This window comes from Mesocricetus auratus, unplaced genomic scaffold, assembly GCF_017639785.1.
Source record: "Mesocricetus auratus isolate SY011 unplaced genomic scaffold, BCM_Maur_2.0 Super-Scaffold_100007, whole genome shotgun sequence".
NCBI lineage: Eukaryota > Metazoa > Chordata > Mammalia > Rodentia > Cricetidae > Mesocricetus > Mesocricetus auratus.
In genome coordinates, this window is record NW_024429191.1 from 92,581,480 (window position 1) to 92,597,787 (window position 16,308).

Consider the following 16,308-nt stretch of genomic DNA (forward strand, 5'->3'; position numbering starts at 1 on the left):
GAATTCACAGAGATCCACCTGCCTCTGCCTCCCGAGTGCTGGGATTAAAGGGGTGCGCCACCACTCAGCCCTTCTTTCTAAAAGTAGTTTCTTTTTTATGTGAATTGGTGTTTTGCCTGTGTGAGGGTGCCAGAGCCCCTGAAACTGGAGTTACAGACAGTTGTGAGCTGCCGTGTGGGTGCTGGGAATTGAACCCAGGTCTGCTAGAAGAGAGGCCAGTGCTCTTAGCCACTGAGCCATCTCTCCAGCCCCTAGGGTGTGCTTCTTTGGCTGGTCCTTTAACCCTACAGTACTCACATGGTACATAAACATACATTCAAATATTCATATACATAAAATAAATAAAATCTCCAGGAGGCAGAGGCAGGCTGATCTCTGTGAGGCAGCCTGGTCTACAGAGCAAGTTCCAGGACAGGCTCCAAAACAATACAGAGAAACCCTGTCTCAAAAAACCAAAGGTTAAAATATATACGAAATAATAAAAGACAGAAAAATGAAGAACCCCCCCTAAATGTTCCTAAATTTCTGGAAATATGAACGCCCTCCAAAACCTTTGAGTGCAAACTAGGTGAACCCAACAGATAGATGCAGTGTATTTTCAGTATTTTGAAGACACATTCATAGAAACCCACCTTCATTCCCTCTAGCTACCTAGCAATTTTCCTAAATAAAATATTTGGGGCTGAAGGTCACCTAGCCTATAAGCAGGCCCAGGGGACAAGTGTCAAGAGGAAGATAGTTGGCTGTTGCTGTGAGACATGCTGGAAGCACTTAGCTGTCCGTCATAGTCATGACCTTATTTCATACCTAGCTCCTGGGTATATGATGGAGTCTTGGGACCAGGAGGGCCACTGTGATAGGCCAGGTTGGCTAGTGGAAGTACCCTCAAGGCTTTGCCCGGTCTAGCTTTTACCACGAGGCACAGCAGAGCTGGTCCTGGCAGATATCTGTTCAGGGATAACTGAGCAGAGACCCTTTGCCAGGAATCTGATCCACGGGAGAATGGGGAAACACACATCAGGAAATCTGTGACTCAACATGACTGCCTGAAGGCCAGTTATACCATTCCTCCTGATGCTAAACTCTGAAGCCGCTGAACAGAGAGGGACCAGGACAGGAGACCCAGCTCAGAGACAGTGTTTGCAAGTGCAAGGCTCTGGGTTCCCAGTACCAAGAAAAAAAAATGAAGCCCCCAAACCAGGAAGAGGTCAAACTCATCAAGGACACAAATGGGGTACAATGTCAAGTTTCTGCCTTTTACTCTGGTGACCTCATTTTGGGAACTTCTGCTTAGCTTCAAGTAGTCTGCATGGAACCAGAGCTGGTAGGGGGACAGGAGCAGCTCCCTCTTGCTTATAAACTCACTGAGAGGGAGGGGGTGGCACTGGAAACTCCCTAGCTGTGACACCACAATGGAGGTTGCTGGCTCAATGTAATTTCTCTTTTGTCCAACTATTAACCCTTGCTTTATGTGCCACAGCTAGTACTTGTGGTCTCCAGGCTTGTCTCACCCTAGGAGCAGCAAAGTCAACATGTCTCAGCTACTTCCTCAAAGATCAAGAGCAGCCTTGGGAGCCCAGCTCTTGGTCTAAACCAATTTCCAAATGATGAACTACATCACTTGTCCTAGGATCACAGGAGCTAGATGTGTCAGCCTGTGATAGCAAACTCCAAGCCTTTAATCCCAGCATCTGTGAGGCAGAGGTGGGTGGTGCCCTGTGAATTCCACGCCAGTCGGGGCAACAGTGAGAGAGACCCTGTCTGTAATATAGAGACGCCATCAGGGAGAAATAAAGATACACAGTGAAGAATTCATTGTGTTTATTCACAGTTAATCACTACCTACCAAATCGCTATCCGCAGAAGTTAAGGGAGTAAGTACATAGGTCTTTTTATTTAAACACTGATCTTTAAATATATACACACAAAACTTAGTTCAGCAAGGCTTCATGATATACACCAATTCCAAAGTAAAACAATCAAATGGCCCAGGTGTAACTCAAGATTATTTTTATCATCAGCAGGGAAAGAAGAAGCAGAACCAGGAGGCGGGGAGCCACCTCCAGGGCAGGGCCGAGCCCATCTCACAAGAGTCCAGGGAAGACCCCACCCCAAGAGCCCAGCAGCCCAAGGGCACCACCGACTCCAAGGTTGACTAGGAGGAGCCTTGTTTCTGCTGTGGGGAGGAGGCTGGGTGGAGAGATCGGTGTGCAGGCACGTGACTACGGAGGACTGGAAGCTCACAGGAGACAGACGCAGAGCTCGGCATGGCTCGTGGTCTTTCCCACCTCACAGGGGGATGCGGCAGAACAGCTGTGCACACACCAACCCACAATCCTGCTATTTGCGCTCTTGGGCAGGTTTAAATGCACAACTGAGATCGAGGACCTAATTCTAAGAGCAAGAAAAATGAAAAGCCATATTCTCAACTCCCACTTGAGTATAGGCCTGTGACAGCAGGAGGGCAGCTTGGATGCCACCTGCTCCTCCGTCTTCTGTGTTTGACACTTAACTGGCTCCAGGCATAGGACCACAGCTGAGACTAGAGGCCAGGGAGGTGAGTCTTCCCAGTCCTCTGGCCCCTCCAGTTGGGAAATGCCCACGCTCTGCTTCTACTGTCTCCTTTCTCCACCCTGTTTCCTCTGCCCTGAGAGGAAAATATTTATACAGGACAGGAAAAGCTCTGGACTGTCTTTAACTTATTAAAAAAAAAAAAGTAAAAACACCACTCATAAAACACCCTTGAAACAAGAAAAAAGGCACTATGAAAAACAACATCTTAGCAACACCTGAAGGGGAGACGCTGGGAGGAGGCGCGGGTCTGCAGTGACTGGGAGCCAGAGGCGGGTGCTTGCCTCCTTCCCCTAAGTCCAACCTTGACGGATGGCTCCAGGCTGGGGGCCGGAGGCAAATGCCCTCAGGCATCTCTGGCAGAAGCCCATGCAAGGGCCTCGGGTGCCCTGGCCGCCCCTTGTGTGTGAAGAATATAGCTCTTTTAGTCCATCCATCTCCACAGACAGTTTGCATAGAGAAAATACCAGCCCACTTGGTTTCTTTTCTTTTATTATGGCATCAGCTGGGGCTATATGTGGCCTCAAATGTCATGCACTGAAGGACAGGAAAGAAGGATAAGAAAAGGACAGGAGGGGACAGGAGTAGCGGTGAGATTCTGTAATAAAAACTGTAATTCAATTCAATAGGTTAAGTTTTGGCATTATGAAATCAAACACCCCTTCCCACCCCCCAAAGTTTCAGCCTAAGTGAGAGGGTCGCCAGCAGGACCCAGCCAGGCGTTCAGCACTCCCTCACAGGCTGCGGCAGGCCGCGTGTGGGCGCACTCCTCGTGTCAACTCCTCACTTTCTTCTCACACCCTCTTCTGCGTCTTAGACGCTCCGGTTCACTGGGGTGACGTAGTTGCGGGGAAACATGCCGGTCTGCCCATGGCAGGCCCCCTTCCACCAGTTGGGATCTGAGTTATCCATGACATGGATGAAGTCTCCTCTGCGGAAGCCCAGCTCACCGTCTTCCTGGGGGTCAAAGTCAAACAGCGCCTGCACATACGTTGGCTGCTGCAAAAGAGAAGCAGGGGACGTGAACGTCATTCCTAATGCCGCCAGCTGCCTCATGAGCCCGGTGAACACGTGCAAACCCACCCACCCCAAAGCAGCCCCCCACTCCCACCCATCCCTAGATCCTTGGTGGGGTTAAAGTAATCCTTTACTGATATTTAAAACCCTATGTCACTGAGGATGGCCAGTGGGCCACATGAAACTAATGGGGCAGCAACAACATAGGCTGTGTGTACTTTAGCTCTGTTGACAGGTATAAAAATGTCTGTGTTCCAGTCACTTAGGTCAAAAAAGCAGTCCTGACTGAAACTCCTGCTGGTAAGCAAGGGACAGGGGTTTGAGCAGACAGTCCTCCCTCACAGGACCTCCATGTCTGAAGGGCCTCACAGTTGCTGGAAGGGCCCGAAGCGCTGGCTTACCTGTGGCACCTGCTCTATATCCCGGAGGAATATTTGCTGGTTCCTGGACACGGATGTCGATCTGTGGTAATCCACCAGCTCATTCAAAGAATTAAACTTCACCACCCACAGGAAATACTTCCCGGCCCCGTCTCGGAGCACCTTGAAGTGCTGGACATCATTTCCAAACCTGAGGATGGGAGAACGGGCATGAGGCAGCTGCAGTCTGGCGTGGCTTTTCAGATCTTGCAGCACAATAGCTGCACAGTCTTCAGCCGGACAGAGCAGGGACTGTCCCGGGAGCCTCCCCTAGACCTCCCCTGACTGATGGTCACAGGGACAAGCCTCACAGAGGGAAGTCCACCCACTAGTCTCACCCTGAAGATACCTGTGGATCTACTAACACAGCCCATGAATGAAGCTCCAAGTTTATCTGCTTTAAAGGTTAAAAAAGCCATGTGACATCCAAACACTACCTCAGGTTGGCTTCGAACTTACTAATTGGCTAAGCTGGTCTAAAACTCATGGTGATCTCCTAACTCAGCCTCCCCAGGGTCGCCAAAGTCATGGTTTCCATTGAGCAACTGCCATACTATTTTTCTTTTTCAGGGTAATGAGCCCCAACTATGAAGAAACAAAACACTCTTATCAGTGGACATGCTCTTTTGTACTGGTGAACAAGGCTAACAGGTGTGACCACTGATGCTGGCAGGCCCACAGGGTCTGCCCCAGTGACATCTGGGCAGGACAGTCACTCAGCCAGGACCCTGGTTTCCTATTCACTGCCAAATCTTTTCCAGAGTCTCCTTCAGTTTAAGGCTTAAAGAAAGTGAAGGAATTCTGAAGACAATCCAGCAGATGGCAGCACTGAGCTTGCAGCTAGGGAGGGCAGGACACTAGTGTTTCCAAACACCCAGGGCAAATCTGAAACCAGATACACTGTTTTCCCCTGTAGACACGTATTACAGCAATATGAAATCAAGTTATTTAAAATCCAGGAGTTATTTCTGCAGTTGCCAGTTGATCTCTGGTAGCTGAAATGGAGGAAAACAAGACCAAAGCAGACGGAGACGTCATTATTACATTTTCTTCACTTGAACTCAATGCGCTGTCGACACCCTCAAGAGGGCTGCAGATCCAAAGGCCTGCTGGAGGGTTAGGGTTGCACCTGACTTCCAGAGAGTGCAGGTCACTGATGGCCAGCCAGCGTCACTTCTACCTCAGCTTTGTAACCAGACTCTGACATCTTGAAACCGTGTACTATCTGAGGCTGGTGCCGTGTGAAGACGCTTGTGTTAATGGCAGTGTCTACAGTGTCTCCCTGCCCAGCTCGTGTGAGCATGTGTGTGGAAACTGACGTCAATGATGGAAGCCTCTCCCATGTTCTCTCTGAGCCAGCAGCTCACTGGTTAAGCCAGGCTAGCTGGCCACCTGGCTCCAGGGACACCCATCTCTCTTCTGCCCCAGCTTTTACACCATGGATGCTAACTCAGGTCCTCATGTTTACGTGGTAGGTTCTCTATCCTCCTCCCCGACCCCCCCCCACTCCCTGGGGCTTTATTTTATTACTAAAGTGATAGCACATTAACTTTTTAAAAAGTTTTAATTTTTATTTATTTATTCATTTTTTTTTTTTTAGAGGTTTCTCTGTGTAACAATCCTGACTATCCTGGAACTCACTTTGTAGTTTGTAGACCAGGCTGGCCTCAAACTCACAGAGATCCACCTGCCTCTGCCTCCTGAGTGCTGGGATTAAAGCATGCATCGCCACCGCCCAGTTAAGTTTAGTTTAATTTTAAGATTAATTTCTCAGTATGTGCATGTGTGGGGTGGGCGTGGGGTCAGAGGACAGTGTGAGCAATCTTCTATCGTGGAGGCCCTGGGGCTCCAACACAGGTGTTGCTGGGCTGGACGACACCTCTTTCACTCACGGAGCCAGGTCACCAGCCAGGGGCTCATGGAGGCCAGGCTGACTCTGAACTCGCTGTGTAGCCAAGGATGAGCCAGAACTTATGATCCTCATGCCTCTGCCTCCTGAGTGCTGGGATTACACCCAGTTGTAGGCAGTGTTTATGCTAGGAATGGAACTCAAGGCCTCTCACATGCTGGGCAAACATTCTAGCTACTGTCCTCGGTTTCCATGCCCTACAAGATCTCCTTTAAGGGAAGTGAATAGCTTGCACTTCCTAGCATCTTCACCAGGAACATGCACAGAGCTGGGTGTGTCACTACCCACTGACTAGTTACTTCTTTCTCCTTCTTAAACTGTTTTACTGCTACTTGGGGCAGTAGAGACCAAGGAAAGCAGATGACACAAAAGCTACTTAAGAGGGAGAATGGTCACTCTACAAACCCTGCCCAAGATGCCTTTAGAGCCTTACATGTGTGTGTCCAGTCAGGAACTTCAAGTCAGGTGGGGTGGCACACGCCTTTAATCCTAGTGCTCCACAGGCAGAGACAGGTGGATCTCTGTGAGTTCGAGGCCAGCCTGGTCTACAGAGCAAGTTCTAGGGCAGCCAGGGCTACACAGAGAAACTCTGTTTTGAAAAACCAAACCAAACCAATCAAACCTTCAAAAGTCCTGTTACAAGAGGAAACTATTCTTTTTTTTCCCTCCCTTCCCCGAGGAAACTATTCTTATACTCAGTTTGGGAAAAAAAATACTGCAAGCCAGGTGTTGCAGTGCACGTCTTTAATTCCAGCCCTCAGGAGGCAGAGACAGGTGGATACTTGAGTTTGAGGACAGCCTGGTCTACAAAGTGAGTTCTAAGGCAGCCAGGGTTACACAGAGAAACCCTGTCTTGAAAAACCAAAAAGAAAAAAAAAGAAAAAGAAAAATACTGCGTAACATGAAAAACACCAGGATTTCCACGGAAATGTGTGTTAGCATCTTCCCACAGCCTTACATTTTAGTCAATGGCAGCAAGTTTTTGCGGACAACTCCAGCAGGAAATACTTACTTGACAGACAGGGAGAAGTCCCCAGGGGCACTCTCGCTCTCTCGGATTAGGAAGGCCCCATCATGCCTCTGTTTGCTAAGCATTTCTTCTGCCTTGGCTCTGGGGATTTTGCCAAAAAACCACCTAAGGAAGGAAGGCAATCCAGTCAACATCTGCTTCCCCACAAAGAAACTGGGCTGTCCAGCCTCACATGTAAATACGAGAGCTCTCCTTGTTGGTGGAGGCTTCTTCACCCACTGGTCTCCTGCCTAAGGCTCACCAATGCCTTCCAGAGAGATGAGCTGAGCTCTGAAGCAGCTCCGCCCACTCCACTCTCTCGCTCAAGACTCAAGGAAGACACCTGTGCACCTGAAGACAACGAGGACGCAATTCCAAATGTGCCACCTGAAGACAGGTTTCTGAAGACAGACACCCTCACCCCCATCATCAGAAGGGCACTCAGGAAAGCCCTGTCACACGGGGTGAAGAACGGAGTGCAGGGGGGTACTTGGAAGGACCACAAGTTGGAGGCAGGGCTGCTTCTGCTAAGGCACAAAGGGAGGCTTGGTTGCTGAGAGCAGACAGGTGTTGGATGCCAGCACTCCTCTCTGGCCTCAGGACAGGCCCAGGGTGCAGCTTTCCCAGCCACTGGGACAAGTCCTGAGGGGAGACAGAGCATGGGGGTGGGGGACACTGCTCAGTGCCAGGACACTTGCCTTGAGTTCCATACTAAGCACCATGTAAAAGCCCAAACAAAAACCAAACCATAGCACCGGGAACATCAGAAGTTACTACACATAGAAAAGCTAGTTAGAGCTGGGCGGGGGCGGTGGATGCCTTTAATCCAAGGGCTGAGATTAGAAGAGCGCCTGCCATACCGCTATCACCACCTGGCTCCTTACTGGAACTTTATAAAAGAAACGTGTCCAGAACAAGAAGGCTGAGTGTGTTAATGCACAGCTGTGATCCTAGCACTGGGAAGGAAGAGGAAGGAGGAATAGTGTAATCTCAAGGCTGGTCTGGGTCTCATACCAAAACCCTGTCTCAGAAACTAAAACAGAAGGAAACATTAGTTTGAGAACCATTTTATGAACCAAAAATCTGTCTATCTGCACCTGGTTCTAGTCCATGGGGTCTCAAGACCCCCATACAGCAGGAGGAACAGCACACAGCACTCAGTCGGATACTCTACTTTCACAGGCTTTTATAAACCCAATAAGCTTCTCTACAAGTATTACTGTTTGCAGTGCTGGGCCTTGTATATGCAGGGCTAGTCCCCTCTACCACTGAGCTAGACCGAGCCTGACGGGTTTCTTTTAATGGTGTTATTTATGTATAACTGCATGCCTTCAGACAAATGTTCTGCTAATCTTTAAAAAGACTGGTCTGTACTACCCTAGAAATAGCAAGCAAGGAAGCCAAGGGGGAGGAGAGGTGTATTTTCCAGTGTATTATTTATAGCACGCCATAGGCCTCCGCCCACATGTACTTACTATGAAGAGTGTGTGTGGATCTGAGGGGCACACACTACTCGTACTGTCGGCCTTCATGTGGACCAAATGCATCATTAGGTGGCTGGCACTCTATTGTGTAATTGTGGTGCCACACTAAGCTACAGGTACACTGGGCCACTTGGAAGCCTGTGAAGTCACAGAAGCACTGGGGACCAGCAGCATCCCAGCACGATCACAGACCTGGAGAGAGGCTTGAGTGTGTAGTTCCTTCTGCAGAGCTCAGCATGGAGGGTCACTGACTTTCCTCCTGCCAGCCCCAAGTAGCCCAGCAGACCATGTTGATGCTTCCTAGGTAGGCAGTTATTTGGAGGACTGAGAGTTGACCCTAGGGCCCCATCCTTGCAGGTTAAGTGTTCTACCACTGAGCTCATACCCCCTGACCCTTTCATTTTGCTAAGTTGCCCAGGCTGACCCTGAACTTCTACTACTTCTGCCCTAACCTCAGGAGATTATAGGTAGGTATACCCACCACTCCAAATTCTCATGGAAGGGAAACGGCAAGTCATGCGAGGGGCTCTCCTCGCCAGTGGCAAAACCTATGGACCTTCCTAAGGAGTATGGCTCTATCTTTAACAAGCTGATTCAAAATGCCCATTACCAGACCATCTGGGGGGCGTAGACCACGCCACTGTACCCAGCAGAGTCTTGTTCTAATCCAGCACAGCCGTCAGGAAACCACGGCTCTCAGGCCACCTTGCTATGTAAGCCCAGGCTGGCCTTTTTCCTTCTTTAGTTTTTAAAATCTGTTAGTTTGTGAGTGCACACTCGTGGGTACTCGTGCCCTGATGCTCCTGTGGAGGTCAGAGGGCAGCTTCTGAGGGTCAGCCCTCTCCTTCCGCCCTGGGATCTGGGACTGAACTTGCGCCATCATCCGGCTTGTCAGGCCCTGGGCGGCCCTGCATTTGTGATCTTCCTACTTTAGTCTCTGGAATGTTGGGAAATACAAGCACACACCACCACACCCATCTTTCTCCTCTCTACTCTAGGGCTGGAAATTGGCACCTCGTGAGTTTGAGGCAAGCGTTCTGCCATGAAACCACGTGCCTTTACAGTTTTTACTTTTAAAAATTAATATTTTTATGGTGCTAGGGGTGGATTCTGGGGCCTTGTGAGCCTGGCCTTAATGGGTCATCAAAGTATAAACTTTAAGGGACTTGTGCATAGTTCATTGATAAATGCTTGCCTACTATTCAATTCCCAAGGCTGAATGCTCTATACATAATAAATACATAAAACTTTAAAAAGAATCAGATGGAAGAAGCTCATGTTGAGGTTTCCCACTCAAGCATGCCTTTCAGGAACCTGGGCCAGCTATCCTACACACTGGGCCCAATCTAAGGTTACAGGAGCTCAGGCAAGGGGCACTCTCAACCACAGACAGGTCCAGGAATCTAATGTGTATACGCCGGTTATTTGAAAGTTTAGCATTTAGATTCCTTCACTAAAGCTTTAAGCCTGAATATCAGAATTTTTATTTTTAAATGAACCACTGTGTATAGAACAGCAAGGTACATAAGGCAGTGATGGCGCATGCCTTTTTAATCTCAGCACTTGGGACACAGAGGCAGGTGGATCTCTGGGAGTTCGAGGTCAGCCTGGTCTACAGAGTGAGTTCTAGGACAGCTAGGGCTACACACAGAAACCCAGTCTCCGAAAACCAAAACAAACAAACAAACACCACCACCACTCCCATAACCCAAAGACCCAAAAACCACGGTACAAGTTACAGTGGAATATAAGAGCAGAAGCCCAACCTAATTCTCCAAGGAACCTAAATTTTTTTTTTTTTTTTTTTTTTGGTTTTTCGAGACAGGGTTTCTCTGTGGCTTTGGAGGCTGTCCTGGAACTAACTCTTGTAGACCAGGCTGGCCTCGAACTCACAGAGATCCGCTTGCCTCTGCCTCCCAAGTGCTGGGATTAAAGGCGTGCGCTACCAACGCCCGGCAGGAACCTAAATTTTTTGGGGAGAGACTAAACTTACATACTTGCCCGAGAAACAAAAGCAAGAAAAAATATACAAATGAGACCTTCTTCATCTTGTAAATCACCCCATGGAATATGTAAACATTATGAGGTGCCTGACTGTCCTTGAAGTAAAAACCATTTCCTCGAGGCCTCTCTCTCTCACTCTCTCCCCCCCCCCTCCCTCCCTCCCTCCCTCTCTCTCTCTCTGAAGCATCAATGTCCTCTGTGATCCCCTGCAGGCAATCAAAGTCTGCATCTCTAGGCTAATGCAGCTGCCTGGACATTATCTCTAAGAGCTTCCCCAGGACAGTGTGAGGATTTATTTCATCACCGGGCAGGTTAACTGCAGATCACACCTTCTCATTACCTTGTAGCCAGGCCACATGACAACACTCTGTAAGAACTCACTGACCAAGGCATGTGCTAAGCTGTCTGCTTTGTGGAGAAGGAAAAAAAAAATCACCTTGAGAAGAGACTCAGGATTTGGTCTATTGTGGCGTTTGGCCCAGTTACCTGCAAGGACCAATGCATGGGAACAAACTGGCTCATGGCTCTATGCTTCCCTTCCCTTTCTTTCTTCCCACCATGAAGCCTTCACAGTGAGCGCTACATTCGTAAGTTATTAGCACTGGAGCAAAACCACCAGAAGCCTTCATAGTTTGTAGCATAAAAACAACCAGTCAGATGACCCTTCTGGCTCCATGACACATGAAAGAGGGTATCCCCATATCTGTGGAAGTCTGAAGCAACACACTGTGATCTCTGCTCCAGTACTTGGGGGGGGGGGGGTAAATGGACAGGTGTTTATGAGAGTGGTGATCATGAGAAGAGGGGCCACTGGGGAGCAGGGCACCCGACAGTCTTACACTTAGCATTAAGAGGGGTCACTGGGCACTGTAGTCTGAGCATTGAGATCCTGGGCTCCTCTGACTTACAAGGTGTGCAAATGACTGCTCGTGCGTGCATGATACACAGGCCCAGGCCTCCGCCAAGCTACACAATGCTAAGAAAGCCTGGTAGGGTAGGGGCTTTGAAGAAAACTAAAAATGCTCATTGTAGGGGCTGGAAGGAGTGGGTTAAGTCAGGCCTCAATGCTCCTGCAGCCTGGGAGAACCTATCTTCTCTCTGAAATGGGAACTCTGCATGGAAAAGCAAACATTTAGGAAGAGCCAAACGCGGAGACAATGAAGATACCATTCCATGGGTCATCAAATGCATCAGCAAGAAACCATATGGTAAGAACTCTGTGTAAAACTCAAAACATAAGAAATCATGAGATGCACTGGGCACCAAAGGTCTCAATGAGAAAGAATTAGGAAACTTGTATATATAAAAAAAAGTATGACTCTCAGAGATTCCAGACACCAGCCTTACCCTGTCACTACATGCTAATGTTAATAAGAAAACCTTAGACCACCCCTGCAGAGCTCAGCCATGTTTTCTTTCTAGTTGGTTCTCTAAGATAGGGTCTTGGTGTGTGCAGGCTGACTCTGAAATCCCCAATGTAATCCAGGTTGGCTCTAAAATTCCAGGTAACTCAGGCTGGTCCTGAGATCTCTATGTAGCTCAGGTTGGCCCTGGGCTTACAAGTCTCTTGCTTCAGTCTTCCAAGTGCTGGGATCACAGACATGTACCACCACGCCTGGCCAATGGTTTTCTTTTTTAACTTATTATGAATACAACACCCTACCACCACGTCTGTCTGCAGGCCAGAAGAGGACACCAGATTTCCTTATAGGCGTTTGTGAGCCAACATGTGGTTGCTGGGAATTGAACTCAGGACCTCTGGAAGAGCTCTTAACCTCTGAGCCATCTCTCCAGCCCCTGGCCAATGGTTTTTATTTTGTTTGTACTTTTAGTTTTTGAGATAATGTCTCACCGTGCATCTCTTGTTGGCCATGAACTGGCTGTGACCCACCCACCTGCCGAACAAGTGCTGGGATCACAGGTATGCACCGTGACACCTCACTGTGGGCTCCATTTTAAATTTAACAACAGTATTTGGTAGCTTGGCATGGTGGTGCATGCCTGTAACACCAGGACTTTGGAAGGCTGAGGCAGGGTATACATATGGTATGACCATCTCACCAAACCAAGTTAACCCAGGCACGATGGCACACAGCTTTAAGTTTAGAACTAGGAAGGCAGAGGTAGGTGGGTCTCTGTGAGGTCAGCCTCATTACAGAGCAGCCAAGGCTACACTGAGACCAGGCCCCAGCCCCAACAATCCAAATGAAACCGGTTCTTGGGACAATAGATGAGAACTTGGAGTCCAACTTACGGATGTGGTTTCATTTCTATGTAGTTCTTGGGAATGAAGCCATCCTTCCCATTGAGCTCTGCCTTATACCAGTTCTGATCACACTCTTCATTCAAAACCTGGAAAATAAAGGACAAGAGGGGGAAAAAAAGTCAGCCATTTTCCCTCTATTATAAGTGTAGTCGAAGACAGAGTCATGTTTTCTAGGGTTGTGGAAGGTTTATTCAGGCATCAGAACTCTTTTAACTTCAACAGCCAGCATTATATGTTAAACTACAAAAGTTACAGAAAAAGAAACTCTGAGCAATGTAAGTTCATGCTTCTTTTTCAACACCTAGAATTAAACATTCAGTGGGAAGGCAGAAGGAATGGTGGTGTAACCGACCAGTGTTTCCTTAAGGAGATTCTCTAGAGACAGAGACACTGGCAGTGGAGAGCACAGGGACCCAGCAGGCTGCAGTCTGGGAGAGAAAAGCAATGTTCTCTACAAGCCAACCGCCAAAACTCCTGACGCTGGGTTCCCCAACCATGCAGCTCATCAGGGCAACCAGGGGCCAGTGTAGAGGAAATATTTGAATGACCAGACGGGCAAATCCTAACATCGAAGTGTTCAGGTCAGGCACCCCTGGAAGTAGACCAACCAACACAATTCAGATCCAAGACTCAGAGCAAATTCAACAAAAGGCAGAGGATATAAAGGTAGTGAAATATTTATGGATAATGAAAAGTCTCCTATAGCCTAGGTTAGGTTGTAATTTGATGGCTTGGATGACCTTGAATTTCTGACCCATCTCCCGTGTGCTATGACCATAAGCACATGTGTGGGCTGTTCTGATTGGTTTTTGAGATTGAGTCTCACTTTGTAGACCATGCTGGTTAGAACTCACTATGTAACAAGTGCAGACTGGTCAGAACTCTCAATTCTCCACCTCCCAAGTTGGATTACAGGTGTGTCCCACTATGCTGGTATTAACAAAGAAAACACAGCCGAACCCTGTCTCGTAAAACCAAAAAAAAAGAAAAAAAAAAAAAAAGCTGGATGGTGGTGGTGCACACCTTTAATGCCAGCACTCAGCAGGCAGAGGCAGGCGGATCTCTGTGAGTTTGAGGCCAGCCTGGTCTACAAGAGCTAGTTCCAGGACAGCAAGGCCTACACAGAGAAACCCTGGGGAGGGAGGGAGGGAGGGAGGGAGGGAGGGAGGGAGGGAGGGAGGGAGGGAGGGAGGGAGGGAGGGAGGGAGAGGGGGAGGGAGAGGGAGGGAGGGAGAGAGAGAGAGAGAGAGAGAGAGAGAGAGAGAGAGAGAGAGAGAGAGAGAGAGAGAGAGAGAGAGAGAGAGAGAGAGAGAGAGAGAGAGAGAGGGAGAGGGAGAGGGAGAGGGAGAGGGAGAGGGAGAGGGAGAGGGAGAGGGAGAGGGAGAGGGAGAGGGAGAGGAGATTGATTAAGAAAAAAACACAAAACGTGTAGTGGCCTCTACCTCTAATTCTAGCCATGAGAGCAGAAGCAGGAGATTCGCTCTTAAGGTTTTGAGGTCTACATGGGTACACAGTGAAACCTTGTCTCCAAAAAAGGGACGGAGGAAGAGAAAATACAGAAGTGAGCTCAACTCCAAAATGGGGGAGCAAAGGAAATGCTGACTAAAACAGTGGTTAGACTACACTGCACAGTGGTGTTCTGAAAGGAAGTTGGTAAGATTGTTTTCACAAAGGGATTTTGAGATGCTGAACATCAGTCAAGCTAGAAATCTGAAAGCTCCAACATAGCTGATGTTTGCATGTTGACATTTAAAAGTGAAATAAAACATCAAACAGGACAACAACCTAATCTATCAGCTGCGACAGAGCCATCAAGCCCAGGAGCTCATTATGTGGTTGCCCATCTGTCATGCCGGCAGCCCTAGCCACAGGTGACAGTCACTGGCTTTGAGTGTGTATCAGTGTGGGCCTAGTGTGGTGGTGCATGCCTTTGATCCCAGCACTCAGGAGGTGGAGGCAGCCAGATCTCTGAGTTTGAGGCCAGCCTGGTTTATACAGAGTTCCAAGCCAGTTAGAGCTACATAATGAGACCTTGTCCCCCAAAAAACAAAACAGCCAACAGGGCCACTTGCAAAAGCTAATAAATTAACAGTAACCACTCAACGCAATGAGGCAGCCTCAAATTCCCGAGAGGCTCATATACCCACAGTGTAGGAAGGACAGATTTCTATTTGTTTTGCTTTTATGAGCTAGGAGAACATTGCTTAGGCTGGCCTTGAACTGTGAATCCCAGGCTGGTCTAAGACTAAGGACAATCCTCTTGGTTCAGCCTCCTGAATACTGGAATTAGAGGCATAAGCTACCACACCAAATTTAAAACAGTTTTAAATTTTTTCTCCTTAAACATCTATGGGCTGACAAGACGGCTGGATGATGGGTGAGAGTGACTGCCATGAAGTCTGATGAGCTGGAGCTCCAGAACCCCAGGGAGAAAGAGAGAACTATCTTTAAAGCCAGCACTGAGACAGAGCAGGGCGGATGTTGAGTTTAAGGTCTGGTCTACAAGCAAGTTCCAGGACAGCCAGATTTGCACAGAGAAACCTTGTCTCAAAAAACAAAAACAAGATGAAACCAAAAAGGGATAGGGACTGGATAGGTGGCACAGAGCAGCTGCTTCTCTTGCAGAGAACCCAGGGTTGATTCCCAGCACCCACAACTGCCTGTAACTCCAGTTCCGGGGGATCTGACACCCTCTTCTGGCCTCCGAGTGTACACGCAGGCACACAGGCAGAACAGTCTTTGAGAAATCATCCACACTTTTCTAAAGATGGTGATGATACACTGCAGGACTAAAGGCCTTCATCAGCCGACGCTGACCTGTGCAGAGGCACTCTGTTGCTCACACAGGCACACTGGGGACAGGGGGTTGGGACAAGAGGCTCCTCATCCGCAGCGCCCGTCTTTGAAGCACAGAGCTCTCAAAGGCCACTAGGAGAGGCCTTTGCTTTCTTTTCTTTTTAAGTTGCTTAAGGTCAGTGCTGTTATCAACCAAAAATAAGGGTTTTCAAGAAAAATGTGGCCTCACAAGTATCTTGTGAAAGACAACCCTCTAATAATGACAGAGCAGTCATCAGGCTTGGGCAAGAGCTGCTGGGGGTGCACCCACCCACTCCGGAGTTCGTGGAAAGCAAATGAGCCAGGCAGACAAGGCGGTGGCTGTGACCTATTTGTGCAACAGAAAAGAGAAAGAGTCTCACTTAGCAAAGGCCAGTTTGACGGCACCCAGCGGCCTTGTAGAAAACAGACATCGTGACATGCCAGGAGTCCTGGAAGTCGCAAGTCCTCACTGCTGTCTTTACAGGGCTGTCTCCCTAAGTATCCCTCTGTCAATGCAGGGGACATCAAGGGTACTCCTCCATTTGTGGAGACAATTTACAGCCATGGTTTTCTATAGCACCTAACCATCACCTGGTGACCTTTGTCTCCCAGATGGCAGGGAAACACGATGCTCGACAATGAATGGCTACAATTTCAGTTATCTGGGAAGGCCAGGCAGCCATGGTGCTACTGTGTCTGTCTCTAGAACTTACCAACAGGCTGGCTATGCTGGGGACAAGCACAGGGACGGCACTTCCTGCTCTGCACACACAACGGTTTGCATAGGGAAGCCCAACACCAGAATAATGTAA

General features: G+C 48.6%; 1 protein-coding gene across 1 annotated transcript in view; it reads right to left on the reverse strand.

Annotated features, from left to right (window-relative positions):
- Window positions 1–1,806: 1,806 nt before the first annotated feature.
- Window positions 1,807–16,308, reverse strand: part of Grb2 (growth factor receptor bound protein 2) — a 58,634-nt gene continuing 44,132 nt past the window's right edge. Inside the window, exons 3-6 of the mRNA XM_005069919.4 lie at window positions 12,668–12,765; window positions 6,929–7,051; window positions 3,990–4,158; window positions 1,807–3,570 (exon numbers count right to left, since the gene is read on the reverse strand). Of these exons, the coding sequence (XP_005069976.1) occupies window positions 3,385–3,570; window positions 3,990–4,158; window positions 6,929–7,051; window positions 12,668–12,765 (576 nt within the window). The 3' untranslated portion in view covers window positions 1,807–3,384. The remainder of the gene's footprint in view (window positions 3,571–3,989; window positions 4,159–6,928; window positions 7,052–12,667; window positions 12,766–16,308) is intronic.